Source organism: Haliotis asinina, chromosome 14 (assembly GCF_037392515.1).
Source record: "Haliotis asinina isolate JCU_RB_2024 chromosome 14, JCU_Hal_asi_v2, whole genome shotgun sequence".
Lineage (NCBI taxonomy): Eukaryota > Metazoa > Mollusca > Gastropoda > Lepetellida > Haliotidae > Haliotis > Haliotis asinina.
The window spans coordinates 16,844,620-16,861,347 of record NC_090293.1 but is presented as its reverse complement, the minus strand read 5'-3'; the positions used below and the strand labels follow the sequence as shown (position 1 = coordinate 16,861,347).

Here is a 16,728-nt window from a genome sequence, read left to right as displayed (position 1 = left end):
TCATAGTACTTAGTTCATTTCTGTGGAACGCTTCATCTGATTTGTCTCGCTATCATTTTCACTTTAAGACAATGTCTACTTACCAATAACGGGAGCATCGACCAGAACTGCACCGGTACAACCCTCTAATAAATATATGAAAACATTTCGTTACATATAGATGACGATAAGTACACTTATCCTAGTGCTGTCTGTCTATCTGTGTGTCTGTGTGTCTGTGTGTCTGTGTGTCTGTGTGTCTGTCTCCGTGTGCGTGTGTCTGTCTGTCTTTCTGCCTGTCTGTTTGTTCATCTATATTCAGAACATGAACTGACCCAGCATTCACCTGATGGAGGAGTAAGAAAATAACTCTGACATGTATAAGGACTAACTGCAAAAAGATGTAATATCTATTTGAAAGATGTTTTATTAGACTACCTGAGACCTTTAAAATATTGAAGCATTTCTAGAGCTTTACAATTCGCATGGTAGTCTCTAGTTCATATTACTGATGAGCCCTTACCTCCGGTGCATTCTTGTCCTGGAAAGAAATAATATTTCAGTTTTAATACATATATTTTATGAGGTGACATATATAAATGCTTTGGTACATGAATGGAATCAAAACCTATTCAGCCCCATGCTATCTTCTTTCCTAAAGTTTCCTGATAGTTCTGATAGCCTTGGGAGTAAAAAGTGTTCTCTCTTCACTCTGAAGGACGGGTGATCTTTTGAACTTTTCTGAAAGACGAGGTTCTATTTCCCACATGGGTACAAGATTGGGTCCTGACCTCATTTATTCACTCATTTAACAAAGAGATGTGCATCGCCTGTTTTACATGTTTGCGTCTTTAGCTGCAGTGCAGTAACTTAGACTGGCTGGCTAGCTTGGTTGCCAAAGTCACCGCTCTTCGTAAGTTCGATTCCCACATGAACACATCGTGTAAAGTATATTTCTAATGTTCCCAGTCGTGATAATAATGAAACATTTCAAAAGTCTTTATTGTCGCTCTTGCATTCTTAAAAGATGGTACATGTACATGTGACATGAGTTTAGACTTACCATTGGCTAAGTTAGGTAGAAGTCCAGCTCCTGGAATAAAATGGACTTTCCTTAAGCAATCGTCATATTAAACAAAAGAGTGATATAGTAAAACACGTTTTATACCATCACCATCGCATGTATATGTCAAATATCTCTCACCAAACGCTCAACATAAATTGAAGGTCAGCAGAGACCCGAAAGAAAGGTTACCTAACGAGGTCTTCAGTAAAATCGACTTGCATAATTATTCACCTTAATGATGTGGTGTAAAAATCACTTTATTCTTTGTTAAACATACATTCTTTCTAAAAGTAAAATCATACACAAAATTGAAAAATGCCACTTTTGTATTTTTTGTACGATCAATGGACTGAACGAACCTCCTTCAGTAGATGTCGAAGTGGAGGTGGAAGTGGACGTTGAAGTGGATGTTTCCTCTGTAACAAGATAAATATATGAGATGTAACATTGCAGTTGTGTGATTACAGATTTGCTGTTTCGTATTTGATATTGATTAGGAATCAGTTAATCACCATACAACACAAAATGAATACGAACAGTATGTTTCCTGGAAACACAACAACACAAGAGTAAATATTGTGCTTACGAACGTGATATGAAAAGAATTTAGAATAACAGGTTGATGTGTACGTGTATACTTTAAAGAAGGAAACAAGCATCATCAAATTAATAATATGTATTGAAAACAAATATGTGCAAATGCTTGTTGATCACAAGTTCTATAAATGTACCTACCTCTTTTGTTGTTTGCAAGAGACAAAGAAATGCCTGAAATAAAAACAATAAATGTCAAAACGTATCAATTCTTGCAGATTGCATTGGGTGGTCGCATTATCTTCTAGAAGAGCACCAAGTTTTGATGTTTTGCAAGTTAGACCTAAAGACATTGTCTTTCAGGAAATACTATGGCTAGCGAACTAGACAATGTTCTTCTTCTTTCTAAGAACATACGTTCTGGCGTGCAGTTTGGTGTATTACGAATAGTATTATTAAGTATTCTCCTCCCACAGAGGATGTTCTCCACATCTTCCCACAAACGTGACCTCCTCTGTGGGAAGAGAATGATGATTACTCTGATGTGAGTGAATAGAACTTAACAGGACAAGATCTGTGTAGAATGGCATGTCAATAAATATCTTTTAGTTATCATGAGTAATATGCATTTATGGTTTCAACACTAAGATCCATTGACATCATGCTTGATTCAGAATCAAGGACACAACGTTTTTCAATTCATACAGATATGTATGTGGACTTACTGATGACGATCAGGAAGAGGACGGTGACTTTGGAGGAGTTCATGATGCTGTGTTGTTCTGTGCAGGTGCTGTTCAGAATGAGTAACAGAGCCAGAGCTGCCTTACTTATACTGAATGGTGTATACACTATTACATGTCTATTATTTGAATAACAATACTGATTTGAATAAAGCTTATTTAACGAGGGTTTAATTCGCCATTAACCGTGTTTGGCAAATAATGATTAAAATTTAATTGTCAATTATACCATACACTTAGTAAAGGACAGGAGGTGATACCGAGGTTTGGATTGTTCAAACGTGATTCTACTATCCTGATATCTGACAGCACAACCTAAACCGTTGAGTCGTGCTTTCTCAAAGGTAGAGATGCAATATCCTGTATGCAAATATAACTTGCAGTTGTATGAAGAATTTGGTACAAATCGAGGAAAGTAATGTCTTTTTATTAAAAATTATTGGTTTCTTTGTACTCCTTTCAGAATTGATTCGACAACAGATAGCAGTCCGACATATGTTCCACGAGCTCATGAACCATGTACCACTTTCAATACCAACGGAAACCTTTTTCAGAACGTTAGGTACAAGTATGAATGACCGTGACTCTTGCTCAGTTGACCGGTTTCAGCGTTTCAACGTTCACAGTCTTAGAGAAACTTTGAAACTATTTAATGGGTCACACGTGGTAAACAGTTCTAAATCTGAGACATAACTTACAAAAACTGTACGATGCAAAAATCTACATTTATTCGTTATTTCAAGTGAAATCTGATATACCTCTGCTGGCATTTTGGCCAAGATTGAGGCGCTTTCTCCTCGATCACTGGATGTCAATCTCAAACAGCACATCTCAACTCCCTGGGATCATACAACCATTGTGACTGTTTGTGTTTGGTCAGCCTCATAATATCATGGAATACCATCAAATCAGCAAGAAGTCATGATCTAAGATCGAGTGAATTAAATATCGATCTTTATATGACAATTTATTTAAATAATACAATATCTTCAACATGAGTAATGTCATCGAAAATCAGATAGTATCATATGCATACTGGGAAAGGTAACGATTCAAATCTTTACAAAGTGAGAAAACCCACTTTCAATATTTCAATCAATGAATGACATATGTGCGTAAATAAATATTGCTTTTGTGTATGTGTGTATTTATATTTCAAACATAATATTTACATGTATTTCTTATGCATAACTGCATACTATAAGGGTGTATGTGCAGACTGGCCACACTAACACCTGAATTCAGAATCAACACAATCTGTGTGGCTAAATATTATCATGTACAGGGGCATGTGTATGTTTCAAACAGGGGTCTGCTCATTGGTTCCAAAGTAGAATTGTCTGAGAATAGTGTCAGAAAATATTTACACCAAACAAGAGAAAGACCTGAACCTTTTCCATCATTATACATCTTGGACCCAACAGAAACCAATAATCAGGTTGAAACTCCTCCTAGCTATTTTCGCAGTTCCAAACCAGCGAAAGAAACAGTGGATTCCTTGTTTAACCTACTTTCTTTCCAATAGTAAAATCATACACAAAATTGAAGAATGCCACTTTTGTATTTTCTATATGATCAATGAACGATCCTTCCTCAGTACATGTTGAAGTGGAAGTGGAGGTGGACGTTGAAGTGGATGTTTCCTCTGTAACAAGATAAATATGTGAAATGTAACATTTCAGTTGTGTGATTACAGATTTGCTGTTTGGTACTTGATATTGATTAAGATTCAGTTCATCACTATACAGCGGAAAATGAATACGGTCAGCATGTTTTCTAATCCTGACGGACGTGATAAAGGGGTAGGCATTAAGAATGGTGCTTATATTCAATGACGCAGTCTGGCTATAAGTTTCAGGTGAAGCCACCCTTTCCGTGTCGTTATTGCATCTGAATACCAGCTTATCGCAATGTACCTACCCGTTTTGTTGCTTACCAGGGAACATGTAAAGCATTTAAAGGAAATGTTTGAATGGTATATTAACATATCACCTCTTGATAAAATTCAAAATGAAGAGGAAAACTCCCCATAAATCGCATTCGGGCTTTGAGGGCTAACATTAACAAATCTTTTACACACATTTAAATGAACTTTCTCTAATTTATCAAACGTTTCAGAGCAATAAGTAATTTTAAAATTTTTGAAAAGTTAATCATTCACTTGTCTAGAGACGAAGAATTCGCCAACACAACAGCTTTTATTGTGTTTCTGTTTATTTATGTCCACAAGAGCGCGTCACGGTCTGTGTCACATATGGTAACCACTTGCGATCTTGGACCAAAAGATAATATATATATATATAATAAATATGTTAAATAATATATATATCGTCGTTATTTTTGCGTGGGAATAATTTTCGCGCTTTTGTAGCATTGCGTTAGCGAGTAGTTATACCAAGTGAGATATTCATGGTCGAGGCCTGACAAATACGATATCAACACAAACGTTGATATGATACTTTCTATTCGTTTATAAATTCCATTTAGGTCTAACTGTACATCTTTATAAGAGTCCTCGGTGAGTAATGCTTCAGGGTCAGTTTTCTATGCTAACACTCATTTTCACCACATTGTGGGTATCTTGTAGATTTGTAACATCATGAAACAACGTTATCTTATGCCATATCACAACGTAATAATAACGTTGGAAATTTTCCTTTAAATCACGTTATGATTTGGGCTCCTCACAACGTTACAACAAAATTTCTTATAACTCGTCACGTGTTTTCTGTAAAACATTTCCCTTTAAGATTCTCTTTTATCACTATTCAGCTTTAGAAAACTTACGACATGCAAACTGCCGAACGAGCACTGAAGTGAATTTCTGGTTTGTTTCTTATATACTGTTCAGAACTTGGAAAACTATTAAACCTTCTAGTTCAGTGTCTGACAATTGGGAAGTAACCATTAACGTTGAATACAAAGTAAACGCGTCAGCATCAAATACCATAACCTCCTGGCGAACTCTCTCGGGCCTCAAATCAAACTCGCCCCAGCCCTGAATACCAATCTCAATTGCTTCACATGGATATAAAGTGTACATTCTTGTCTAAACATTTTGATAAACACATTTTTTGCAAATGTAATGAGATAACTATCCTTGCCATTCATGAAGTTCTTTTCCTTCTTACATACATGTACCCCGTGTGAATGGTTAATACGGCCTATAATATACAAAATACCCGAACTTGACCTTGGGTATCATTTGGTGATGGCCGACACTTGAGGTTCCTGAAATGTTTCATCAAGAACCTGCGACATGAACATGACCTCAGCACAAGTCATCATATTTCAGTTGCAGAGGTCGATGCTGATGTTGTTAATCACTGGACTGTCTGACCCAAACTTGATTATTTCCAGACAAGCCCCACATAGCTGAAATATTGCTGAGTGTAGCCTAAAACTCGCACACTCAATATATTTTCGATAACTTACAGACAATAACTCACAAATGAAACATAATAAGACGTTTATTATCGAAACACGATGCCATCGTTCAACAGTTCACTAAAGTAGAGCGTCATCCCGGGGAACACTTCAGTCTGATTATTGAGCAGGTTCTCCATCTGAAATAACAACGTGGCAAAACATTATGTGATCACCATTTCAACACCTTGTTTCTCTTTGATTTATGTCCACAGCAGAAGATGGAGTGAAAATGGAAATAAAACGTAAAAGACATTTTTCTATCACATGTTGGTCCTTTCCGTGATTCATTCACTATTCTGTATATTTATTAGTCTTCATTCTCCGTTATCTCCAGACTGATGCACAAAGTAGACGATTTACACTACCACGAGTAAAACACCATTGGGGAGTGTTTTTCATAGTACCTGGTTCATTTCTGAGCAACGCTTCAGCTGATTTGTCTCTCTATCATTTTCCCTTTAAGAGAATGTCTACGTACCGATAATAGGAGCATCGACCAGAACTGCACCGGTACAACCCTCTAATAAATACATGAAAACATTTTGTTATATATTGTTGAATATAGTACACTTATTCTAGTGCAGTGTATCTAAATATCTATATATCTATCTGTCTGTCTGTCTGTCTGTCTGTCTATGTGCGTGTTTGTCCATCTAGATTCAGTACATGTACTGACGTAGCATTCACCTGATGGAGGTGCTATTTAAGAAAATAGCTCTGAAACGCATAAGGACCAAAACAGAAGTTATTGATGAAACGTGTCATGTATTCAACAAAAGCGGCTGTTGATTTACAAGAACTGCAAAAAGATGTAATATCTATTTCAAAGTAGTTTTATTAGACTACTTGACAGCTTTGAAATATTGAAACATTTCTAAAGCTTTACAATTCGCATGATAGTCTCTAGTTCATATTACTGATGAGTCCTTACCTCCGGTGCATTCTTGTCCTGGAAAGAAATAATATTTCAGTACTGATACATATATGTGAGGTGACATATATAAATGCTTTGGTACATGAATGGAATCAAAATCTATTCAGCCCCATGCTATCTTGTTTCCTAAAGAGTTGTGATAGTTGTGATAGTTTTGGGAGTAAAGTGTTCTCTCTTCACTCTGAAGGACGGGTGATCTGTCCTACTTTGCTGAAGGACGGGGTTCGATTTTCCACATGGGTACAAGCATGGGTCCTGACCTCACTCATTCACTCATTTAACAAAGAGATGTGCATCGCTTGTGTTACATGTTTGCGTCTTTCTCTGCAGTGCAGTAACTTAGACTGGCTGGCTAGCTTGGTTGCCAAAGTCCTCGCTCTTCATAGGTTTGATTCCCACATGAACGCATCGTGTAAAGAATTTTTCTAATGTCCCCAGTCGTGATAATAATGAAACATTTCAAAAGTCTTCAATATTGCTCTTGCATGACATGAGTTTAGACTTACCATTGGCTAAGTTAGGTAGAAGTCCAGCTCCTGGAATAAAATAGACTTTCCTTAAGCAATCGTCATATAAAACAAAGGAGTGATATAGTAAAACACGTTTTATACCATCACCATTGCATGTATAAGTCAAATATCTCTCACCAAACGCTAAATATGAATTGAAGGTCAGCAGAGACCCGAAAGTAGGGTTACGTAAAGAGGTCTTCAGGAAAATCGACTTGCATAATTATTCACCTTAATGATGTGGTGTAAATGTTGAAAATCACTTTATTCTTTGTTTAACATACTTCCTTCCAATAGTAAAATCATACACAAAATTGACAAAATGCCACTTTCGCATTTTTGTACGATCAATAAACTGTACGAACCTCCTTCAGTAGATGTCGAAGTGGAGGTGGAAGTGGACGTTGAAGTGGATGTTTCCTCTGTAACAAGATAAATATATGAGATGTAACATTGCAGTTGTGTGATTACAGATTTGCTGTTTTTGATATTTGACATTGATTAGGAATCAGTTAATCACCATACATTACAAAATGAATACGATCAGTATGTTTCCTGGAAACACAACAACACAAGAGTAAATATTCTGCTTACGAAGATGATGTAAAAAGAATTTAGAATAACAGGCTGATGTGTACGTGAATACTTTAAACAAGGAAAGAAGCAGCGTGAAATTAATATTATGTAATATAAACAAATATGTGCAAATGCTTGTTGATTACAAGTTCTACAAATGTACCTACCTCTTTTGTTGTTTGCAAGACACAAAGAAATGCCTGAAATAAAAAGTATATATCAAAACGTATCAATACTATGACTAGTGAACTAGACAAATTTCTTCTTCTTTCTAAAAACAAACGTTCTGGCGTGCAGTTTAGCGCATTACGAATAGTATTATTAAGTATTCTCCTCCCACAGAGGATGTTCTCCACATCTTCCCACAAACGTGACCTCCTCTGTGGGAAGAGAATGATGATTACTCTGATGTGAGTGAATAGAACTTGACAGGACAAGATCTTTTTAAAATGGCATGTCAACAAATATCTTTTAGTTATCATGAGTAATATGCATTTATGGTTTCAACACTAAGATCCATTGACATCATGCTTGCTTCAGAATCAAGGACACAAAGTTTACAATTCATACAGATATGTATGTGGACTTACTGATGACGATCAGGAAGAGGACGGCGACTTTGGAGGAGTTCATGATGCTGTGTTGTTCTGTGCAGGTGCTGTTCAGAATGAATAAGAGAGCCAGAGCTGCCTCATTTATACTGAATGGTGTATACACTATTACATGTCTATTATTTGAATAACAATACTGATTTGAATAAGGCTTATTTAACGAGGGTTTAATTCGCCATTAACTGTGTTTGGCAAATAATGATTAAAATTTAATTGTCAATTATACCATACACTTAGTAAAGGACAGGAGGTGATACCGAGGTTTGGATTGTTCAAACGTGATTCTGCTATCCTGATATCTGACAGCACAACCTAAACCGTTGAGTCGTGCTTTCTCAAAGGTAGAGATGTAATATCCTGTATGCAAAAATAACTTGGAAATGTATAAACAAACTCGCACAAGTCGAGCAAATTAATATTGTTTATCTTTCTTTGTACTCCTTTCATATGAAGAATTTATTTGACAACAGATAGTTGGTTAGGCGCGTCCGAATCATGTTCCCCGAGCTCATGAACCATGCATCTCTTTCAAAACCAGCGGAAACTGTTTTCAGTGTGCAAGTGTGAATGTAGATGGGCATAGCGTGACTCTTGCTCAGTTCATCAGTTTCAGTGTTTCAACGTTCATTGTCTTAGAAAAGCTTTCAAAATATTTAATGGTTCACAGTTGGAAAACAATTCTAAACTTAAAGATAACTGACAAAAACTGTCTGATGCAAAAATCTTTTTATTCGTAGTTTCAAGTGAGAATTGACATGCCTCTGCGCGCATTTTTGATAAGCTCGACATTTTGCCATCTCCTGACATGTTTACTATTAGATCGTAATTCATAAATCTTTTCTGATGGTGTGTCCATATGATTGTTAATATTTATTTAGCACATTCGTTGATAAAATGGAAGAGTATGATTATAATTGGGTCAGATACGAGTCCATGTGTACAGCCATTTCTACTAACCACATGGTAATGATACACAAGTGTAGTAGTTAAAGAGTTGTAACAATGTGTAACGCCCATTTGTCTGTACTCTGCCGTGATATTGTTGGATTATTGCTGTAAGCGGCATAAAAGTACTTACTAACTCACTACATCCGACATCATGTTGACACAATCCAGCTTCACATGAGTATTGAGGGTAGTCCTCTTATTGTGCGTGGGGCTGTGGTGTAGCTCGTTCGTCACGCCGAATGTCCGGGTTCGATTCAACATGTGGTAGACTAACAGCTAGTCTGTGAAATGAACACATTTTACTGAAAAAACGTTCATAGTGAAAAAAATAATATAGCAAAATGGAGCCCTGAGACTTTCTTCATTTTGAAGCTAAGGAAGGCACATTTTCTAGACTGGCGTGGGCTTTCTTGGATATATATACTTCAGGGTCTGTACGACTGACTACCCCACGTGGGATCAATGTGTGAAGCCCATTTCTGATGTCCCTAGCCGTGATGTTGCTGGAATATTGTTAAAGCGACTTTGATCCAAACGTATTCATTCTTATTGTGTGAAAAATATTGTTTTGTTTCAGTTCACATAAACGAAAGCACCGGAGCCCGAGTATAAATTGTAGATACAACATATAAGAAAAACCACCACCTGTCCAGTTTAAACAGTTCTGATGCTTTAATGTAAATATACACAGGAGATTAACATTCATAGAAGATGATAATCAATTTAAAATTCATATGAGCTCTCAATCGAATCTCTATTTGTTCAAGTATTTTGATTTTCTTAGTTGATACTCATAGTATACTTATGGACACATGTTCTTAGAAGTGCTTCGTCTCTAGTAGTTAATGGTGATTTTAATTTATGATAATATGATAGATAGTTTGCTCTAAGAGCACTATGGACAGTTTTGTTCCGTTACATAAATATTTTCCCATCTACCTTCATTATGCTCTAATCTTAACAATCCACATCTAAATTTGATCAGTATTTTACTGTCGACAATGCATGACGAATATATTAAATTTGGGGATCTAAAACACTTTTAAATTCTCTGTATATACAATACCGTGCGCTGTTATTTCATACACATGTCCATGACTGAAAATAACACATATTGATCGCAACTGATTTAGATTTATTCATAAACGAAACTTTATCACCGACTGTCTGAGAAATTCAGAAATACCAATACCATATGAATAAAGAACATTTCTTATATATGAAGCATATTATATCCCAGTTATCATTGTACATTAACATTTTATAGACTTATGGAACTCTGTCTTCATTCATACGATTGTTTTTAACCTGTATTCAAGGTTTTCCGCAAAGCGTTAATGAAAATTGGTACCTTCCACACTCGCCGTAGACAATAGCTGTATTGGTTTGTGGAGTGACATTTAAAAATCTTTTCTAGGCAATCAAAAGGACTTTTTCTATTCCATCAAATCTATACATTCCCCATATTTCAGTCCCATAAAGTAATATTGGTTGAATCTGCGTATCAAACACTAAAAGCAGGACACTCGGATCTATAATTCCAATTTTACTGATATTAGTAATTACTTCCATTAAAAACCACAGTGCTGGATCATTAAAACAATTTCTCACGTTAAACATTGATGAATATAGTATCTAATAAATATGGAAAATATGAAGTTAACTTTCAAATCAGACACAAGAACAACGTCATCTGCAAACATAAATAATAGAATTTCTAATAAATCAGGAAATAACTGTATACCATATTTACCATAGTTGGTTTTTCATCTAGATCTGATAATTTATTAATGAACAGAGAAGACAATAGGGAACTGAGGATACACCCTTATTTACACCGACCGGACAATCAAAATTGGTTCGACAAGACTCAGTTTTTCAGGATTCTCGAACTTCAATGAAAAAGTAACCTCAACAATTTCATTGCATATGTCCGCATCTTTACCGCAAAACATAAGAATTTTGGTTTAAACTTATCTATGTTTATGAAAGTGAATTTGAATTGGTGAACAAGCATTACAGCTTACTACAACTCTATGAGCATGTGCAGATTACATCAACTGTTTTGTAAGTTGTGTGTGTCTATATTTTGTAGAAATACGAGGGGATGTCAATAAGTTTTGAGCCTTGCATAGACAAACACAAAATATTGGTATGAACCACATTTATTTTTCTACAACATAGGGATTTCCTGGGAGAAGTGACATGTTTCCATTCCATGGATTCTTGTTTGCTCTCAGGATCATAGTGGTGGATCCAGGTTTCATCACAGGTTACTAGCCGAAAGTGAAAATCTTCTGGATTCTTGTTGTATCTGGTTAACATGGAGTTGCTTGTGGTGACCCTTGTTTGCTTCATTTCATCTGTAAGCATCTTAAACATGACGAGATGTTCATGAAGAATTGTCTCGATGGATCCGTGTGAAATGCCTGTGGTCTCCTCTAACTCGTGGAGTGTGATTCGACGATTTTGCAGCACAAGTCTATGCACTCTGTCAATGTTTTCCTGACTAGTGCTTGTTGTTGGGCGACCTGGATGGGGGTCATCTTCAAGACTCTCTCTACCATGCTTAAATTCATTGACCCATCGTTTGATGGTAGCAGATGAAGGGGAAGACTTCCTATAAACTGCTGGAAGCCTTTCTTCAATGTTCTTCGCCAAGTTTCCTTCAAGAACTAAAAACGTAATTACTATTACTCGATACTCAATTTTATTCATTTTCACTGCCGTGTGGGGGTCTCTTTCTGTCAATGTGAGCTGTTCAATAACTTCTGAGAGTAGGATACCAAAACTTATATATCACATCAGCTACACCCCAAGGTTCAATGTCGTACCCTAGGCTGTGACACCTGGGTATGAAAAATGCTCAAGGCTCAAAACTTATTGACATCCCCTCGTATAAATCAGTCATGAGAAGATTGAGTAAATTTAATCATATTTCTGAGAAAATTTGAAGCGTTGTGTCTTGATGATATAATTGTGGACGAATTCAACTATTTTCTGGTTTACACAAGGTGTAAATTATTTATTTCCCTTCAACATGGTATCCAGGTCATAATTGGTAGTGTCAAAAATAAGAATTTTGGTAGATGTGTTTAGCAAAGCCATACGTTATGCTATTCTTGCGTCCATTATCATGTATGCTCCCAAGCCTGTCGCAAGAGGTGACTAACGGGGTCGGGTGGTCACATTCGCTGACGCAGTTGACACATACATAGATCGATGTTGATGTTGTTGATCACTTCATTATCTGGTAAAGACTTGAATATTTACAGACTGAAATACCTCTAAGTGCGGCGATAAACAACAAACAAACATAATGCTGTTATCACTGGCTGAATATTGTTGAGTTATGACTAATTAAATTGTCAACATCACATCAAAGTCATAACCTGTGCGTCTTGTTTGACTAAACTTTGACTGATATGAACCCTTTACCTTCACATGACCTGGAAACATCTATGATGACTATATAAGGGATAGCTCAATTCGTGATTCCTTACTACAGATCTCCAGGGAATCAGCTCACCATAATACAAGACCAGCTTGACTGCAGCCATGACGAGCAAACTGTCCATCTTGTTCTTGATCGCCATTGGTATGTTCAGCATCATGCTATCAATGAATGTCTCTCTCAGAATAGGCAACGCGTATTCCAAAATGGTAGATACAGAGAAATATATACATAAAAAAAACTAAAAAAGTGTCCTTTAATAGTCAACTCGACTTGAACTTTTCTCATTGGTTAGTTTGTTTATCTACTGTTTGCCATTTTGTATCTCTATTGTTTGTCACATTGCATCATTATTCCCTGTCATTTTCTAACTCTACTGGGTGTAATTTGTTCCAGGAATGTGCGCCACTGTTGTAAGAGGTAAGCTGGCATCACTTCAAACTGACAAAAACAACAACGTTTTCTTGTTAACGCATGATGCATACCAGGGAACAGATATTTGCCTATAAGGTTTCAACATGTTTTACGACAGATTCCTACTGGGTAGACGTCTGACAAAAATAATGTTTTGTAAGCATCTGGTTATCTCTGATATTCATTTGGGATTTCATATGTGACGAGATACGGTAACAACACCAGCTGTAACACACTAGCCAGTTCAGAGGAATCTAAACATGTTTTTAAACAATTGTTACACTCACCGATTCAGGTACGTAACTTGGTATATATAATCATCCTTTAGATACGTGATACACTGTGTGTACAGAGTTCGTCCATCATCTGTGCTATGATGGTGGGTTCGAATCCCTTATTCATCCTAGCATTGAGTTGTTATGTCAGCACCTTAGCCGTCGCCGTTCGCTAATATATAACAAGCCGAACAAATTAATCACATACTGCCTCCACAAGCCTGCATGTTTTAGATGTTCGATCGGATTCAACATCAACATCAACATCAGCATCAACGTCTACGTCTACGTCCACTGAAACTGGAGGTATGTGTGTGTATGTTTCATAAGCATGTTTTAAAATATTTACAGTCCAGACACAAGTCAGACACACGCTCTATTTCATGTGATGTCTTTATTGAAATCTTGGTATTGATTAGATAATTGGACATATTTTAACAGATACAGAGTCCAAGCTGAAACGTTCTGTCTTTCACAATGAGCCCCATTGAGCTGCACCAACAATGGCTTCTTAATGCATTGTCGACATCCCAGAAACTGTCCGAAAGTGAATATCTACCTGACCCTTTACAATTGCCCCTCACTGATCGTCAATCAGATGTTATTTTGGGTTGTTTCAGGTGCCGGTAATCCAGAGCCACAAGGTCCTATTGAACCAAATGGTGAGCATAGACTATGTGAGAAGGACGTGTCCTTCTGGTCGTCTTGGGTGGCCTAATATGGATAAATCTGAAAGATCAGTTTAGATACAAGTTAATTTTCTACAAGTATATTGGACTTCACATACGTAGTACCATCCACGATGTCATGATTAATGCTACTGTAAAGTCTTTTATTTTGTTGTTATATCATGATAAGCTTTCCCTTTTACCTCAGAAGACGTAATCTCGCGTCCTTGTTAAATCATTGCAATGTGTATTTATGAGTTTTATTTTCCATTAAATATGCATTAACTGATTCAGTGGGTTTTATATTTTTCAGCTGCAGAGTGCACTGGTGGTAAGGATTTTTTTTATTGTTTAAGCCTTTTGTGACCATCAAAATCACGGCTACAATAATTTTGGCACTTTGGATATGTGACCTGACTGATGGTATACCATCGCTGCAGTTTACAACAGGTGAGTTAATTGTTCAGTCTGTCAATCACTAGTTTCTTTGGTAGATTAAACTAATCACTCAGTGTTATCCTGGCGATCATAAGAGTAGTCTATCTTGAGGTATTTATTCTTTGTTTTGTATTTGACCGATCTTAAACTTATACGACAAACTTACTTACATAATGACTAACATTTATTCGGAAATATGAAGACGGGAGTTTAAAGTGAAGTAAGCCAACGCTGCACATGTAATACATGCATTGGGTTGTTGTTTTTACCTCATGCTGCATTCACTAATACTACAATAAACCTGATTCAGCCTGACTAGAGAGCCCATTCGATTTAATGATGTCCACTACGTATAGTGTCGGCACTGCAAGGTCAACAGAAAATCACATGATGTTCGCAGCCAGTAATAGTTATGTTCAGGTATAGTCTAAACAGTTTAAGACTAAACATGTGTATGTTCCAGCAACACTTGACACACCATGAGGCACTAGTCTAGTCGCCTAGAGTTCGACACTTCATGCCGAGGAATGTGTCCTCGAGTTGTAGTTTAGAATGCTAGATTAACAATGCTAGATTCTCTTGAGGTGTTTTACATATCCGCCTTATGCTTTTCACCTTCCATCCACGCTGACAAGTCACTATACGAGCATTTTGTTGAAATATCAATTTGATGCATGTATCTTTGTTCTTGTAGATGCCTGTGACCCTGATCCAGAGCTGCCGCCAAAGGTCACAGACCCAGTTGGTGAGTAACAACTAGGTGTTACATAACCAGCAATTAAATCTGCAAAATTGAAGTATTGCTCTTTTATCACTTAATTTCACTGTATTTGAAGAGGTCATTGAGTCAACCATCTCAGCTGAAGTGACGGAACCAGCTGATAAGAACTAATCCAGTCATCTCTTCCATAGTTCACCGCGCACAAGTTTCATGTATTCATCTCCAATACCGAAATATGTCCTTCCGAATATACAGAACATGATGATTATAGAGGGTATATAGCACGTTGTTAATGTTTATGAGGATATTCGAAAACAATATCCTTCTAATAAAAGTCGAATCTGTGCCTTTACCCCTAGCTCATCGAAATGTTGAAGTATTTCTTGTCCATCACTCAATTTCACTTGTCTGCTTTCAGATGTCGTTGTGGCAACCATCCCACCTAAAGTGACAGAACCAGCTAGTAAATAGAAATCCACTTATCTCTACCATTATTCAACGGGCCAGTTTATTTACTAGTATTTATTAATTATGGAGATTCAACTCCAGATACTGAGATATGTCCAACAATTTTTAAGTAGTCGAACAGACAGGAACATGCCCTTACTGAATATACAAAACATGGTGTATAAAGCAAATTGAGGATAGATAGCACACCATTAATGTTTTTCACAATGTTTGAAAACCCCCAGTTAAATAGCTTTCTCATGAAAGGTGAACCACTGATTTATGCAAACCGATGAAAGTGATCAAAGAGATGATTTTCCGTGTGTTGTCTCCTAGACGTTAGATAATAGTGTCTTTTGTTGTCAGTATAATTAGAATTTGAATGTATTCTTTCCAGCACAATGCGTAGAGGTAACCCTACCCGAGGGTGCTGTTTCTGGGTCTCGAGTCTACTGGAAAAACCCTGACGGCTTTACTGTCTCCAGTGCCACCCTTAAGGCTGGCACCTCGGAGGGCACGTGTGTCAAGGACAAAAACTACGCCATCACTCGTAAAGGGGGTTTCTTTGTTAAAGGATGCAAGGGCACATTTCAGCTGTGCCCTTAGAAACACAATGGAAAATCGTGTTCACCTATGTATCTGAGAACTATATCCCTAAAAATAAAGTGATACTATTACAGGGATTGCTTTTTGTTCTTTGAAAGTTTGTAACTATGAGACTTCCTACGTAAACCTCTATGTCAAGAATGGCATATCCAGCGTGCATTTTATGAATGGCAGATTGCACACACTGAATGCAGGGTGCAGCGATGGAATAAACTGATACTATCCAAGCCATTTGTTATCCCAATGTATACCCTTAGCAGTTGTTTCCTCTGACAGTTTGTGAAATCTGTTGCCATTACGTGTAAACATCACGTCATCACGTGTAAAAAAATATCCTTTCTTCTGTAAGAACTCCGCCCTAACCAATGCTAACAGC

General features: G+C 36.9%; 1 protein-coding gene across 1 annotated transcript; it reads left to right on the top strand.

The window, feature by feature from the left end:
- The first annotated feature begins 12,887 nt into the window (after positions 1 to 12,887).
- On the top strand, positions 12,888 to 16,352 carry LOC137262113 (uncharacterized). The gene is made up of 8 exons (XM_067799892.1): positions 12,888 to 12,927; positions 13,180 to 13,203; positions 13,707 to 13,778; positions 14,093 to 14,134; positions 14,454 to 14,471; positions 15,273 to 15,323; positions 15,718 to 15,762; positions 16,144 to 16,352. The coding sequence occupies exons 1-8, from the start codon at positions 12,888 to 12,890 to the stop codon at positions 16,350 to 16,352; spliced, it is 501 nt and encodes a 166-aa protein (XP_067655993.1).
- Positions 16,353 to 16,728: the final 376 nt, after the last annotated feature.

What these genes read in the sequence shown, in the direction of transcription:
- LOC137262113 (XM_067799892.1), top strand. Translation starts at nt 12,888, where the DNA reads ATGACGAGCAAACTGTCCATCTTGTTCTTGATCGCCATTG. An exon ending in TACGTCCACTGAAACTGGAG is followed by an intron (nt 13,779 to 14,092) that starts GTATGTGTGTGT and finishes GGGTTGTTTCAG; the next exon opens with GTGCCGGTAATCCAGAGCCA. An exon ending in AAAGGTCACAGACCCAGTTG is followed by an intron (nt 15,324 to 15,717) that starts GTGAGTAACAAC and finishes GTCTGCTTTCAG; the next exon opens with ATGTCGTTGTGGCAACCATC.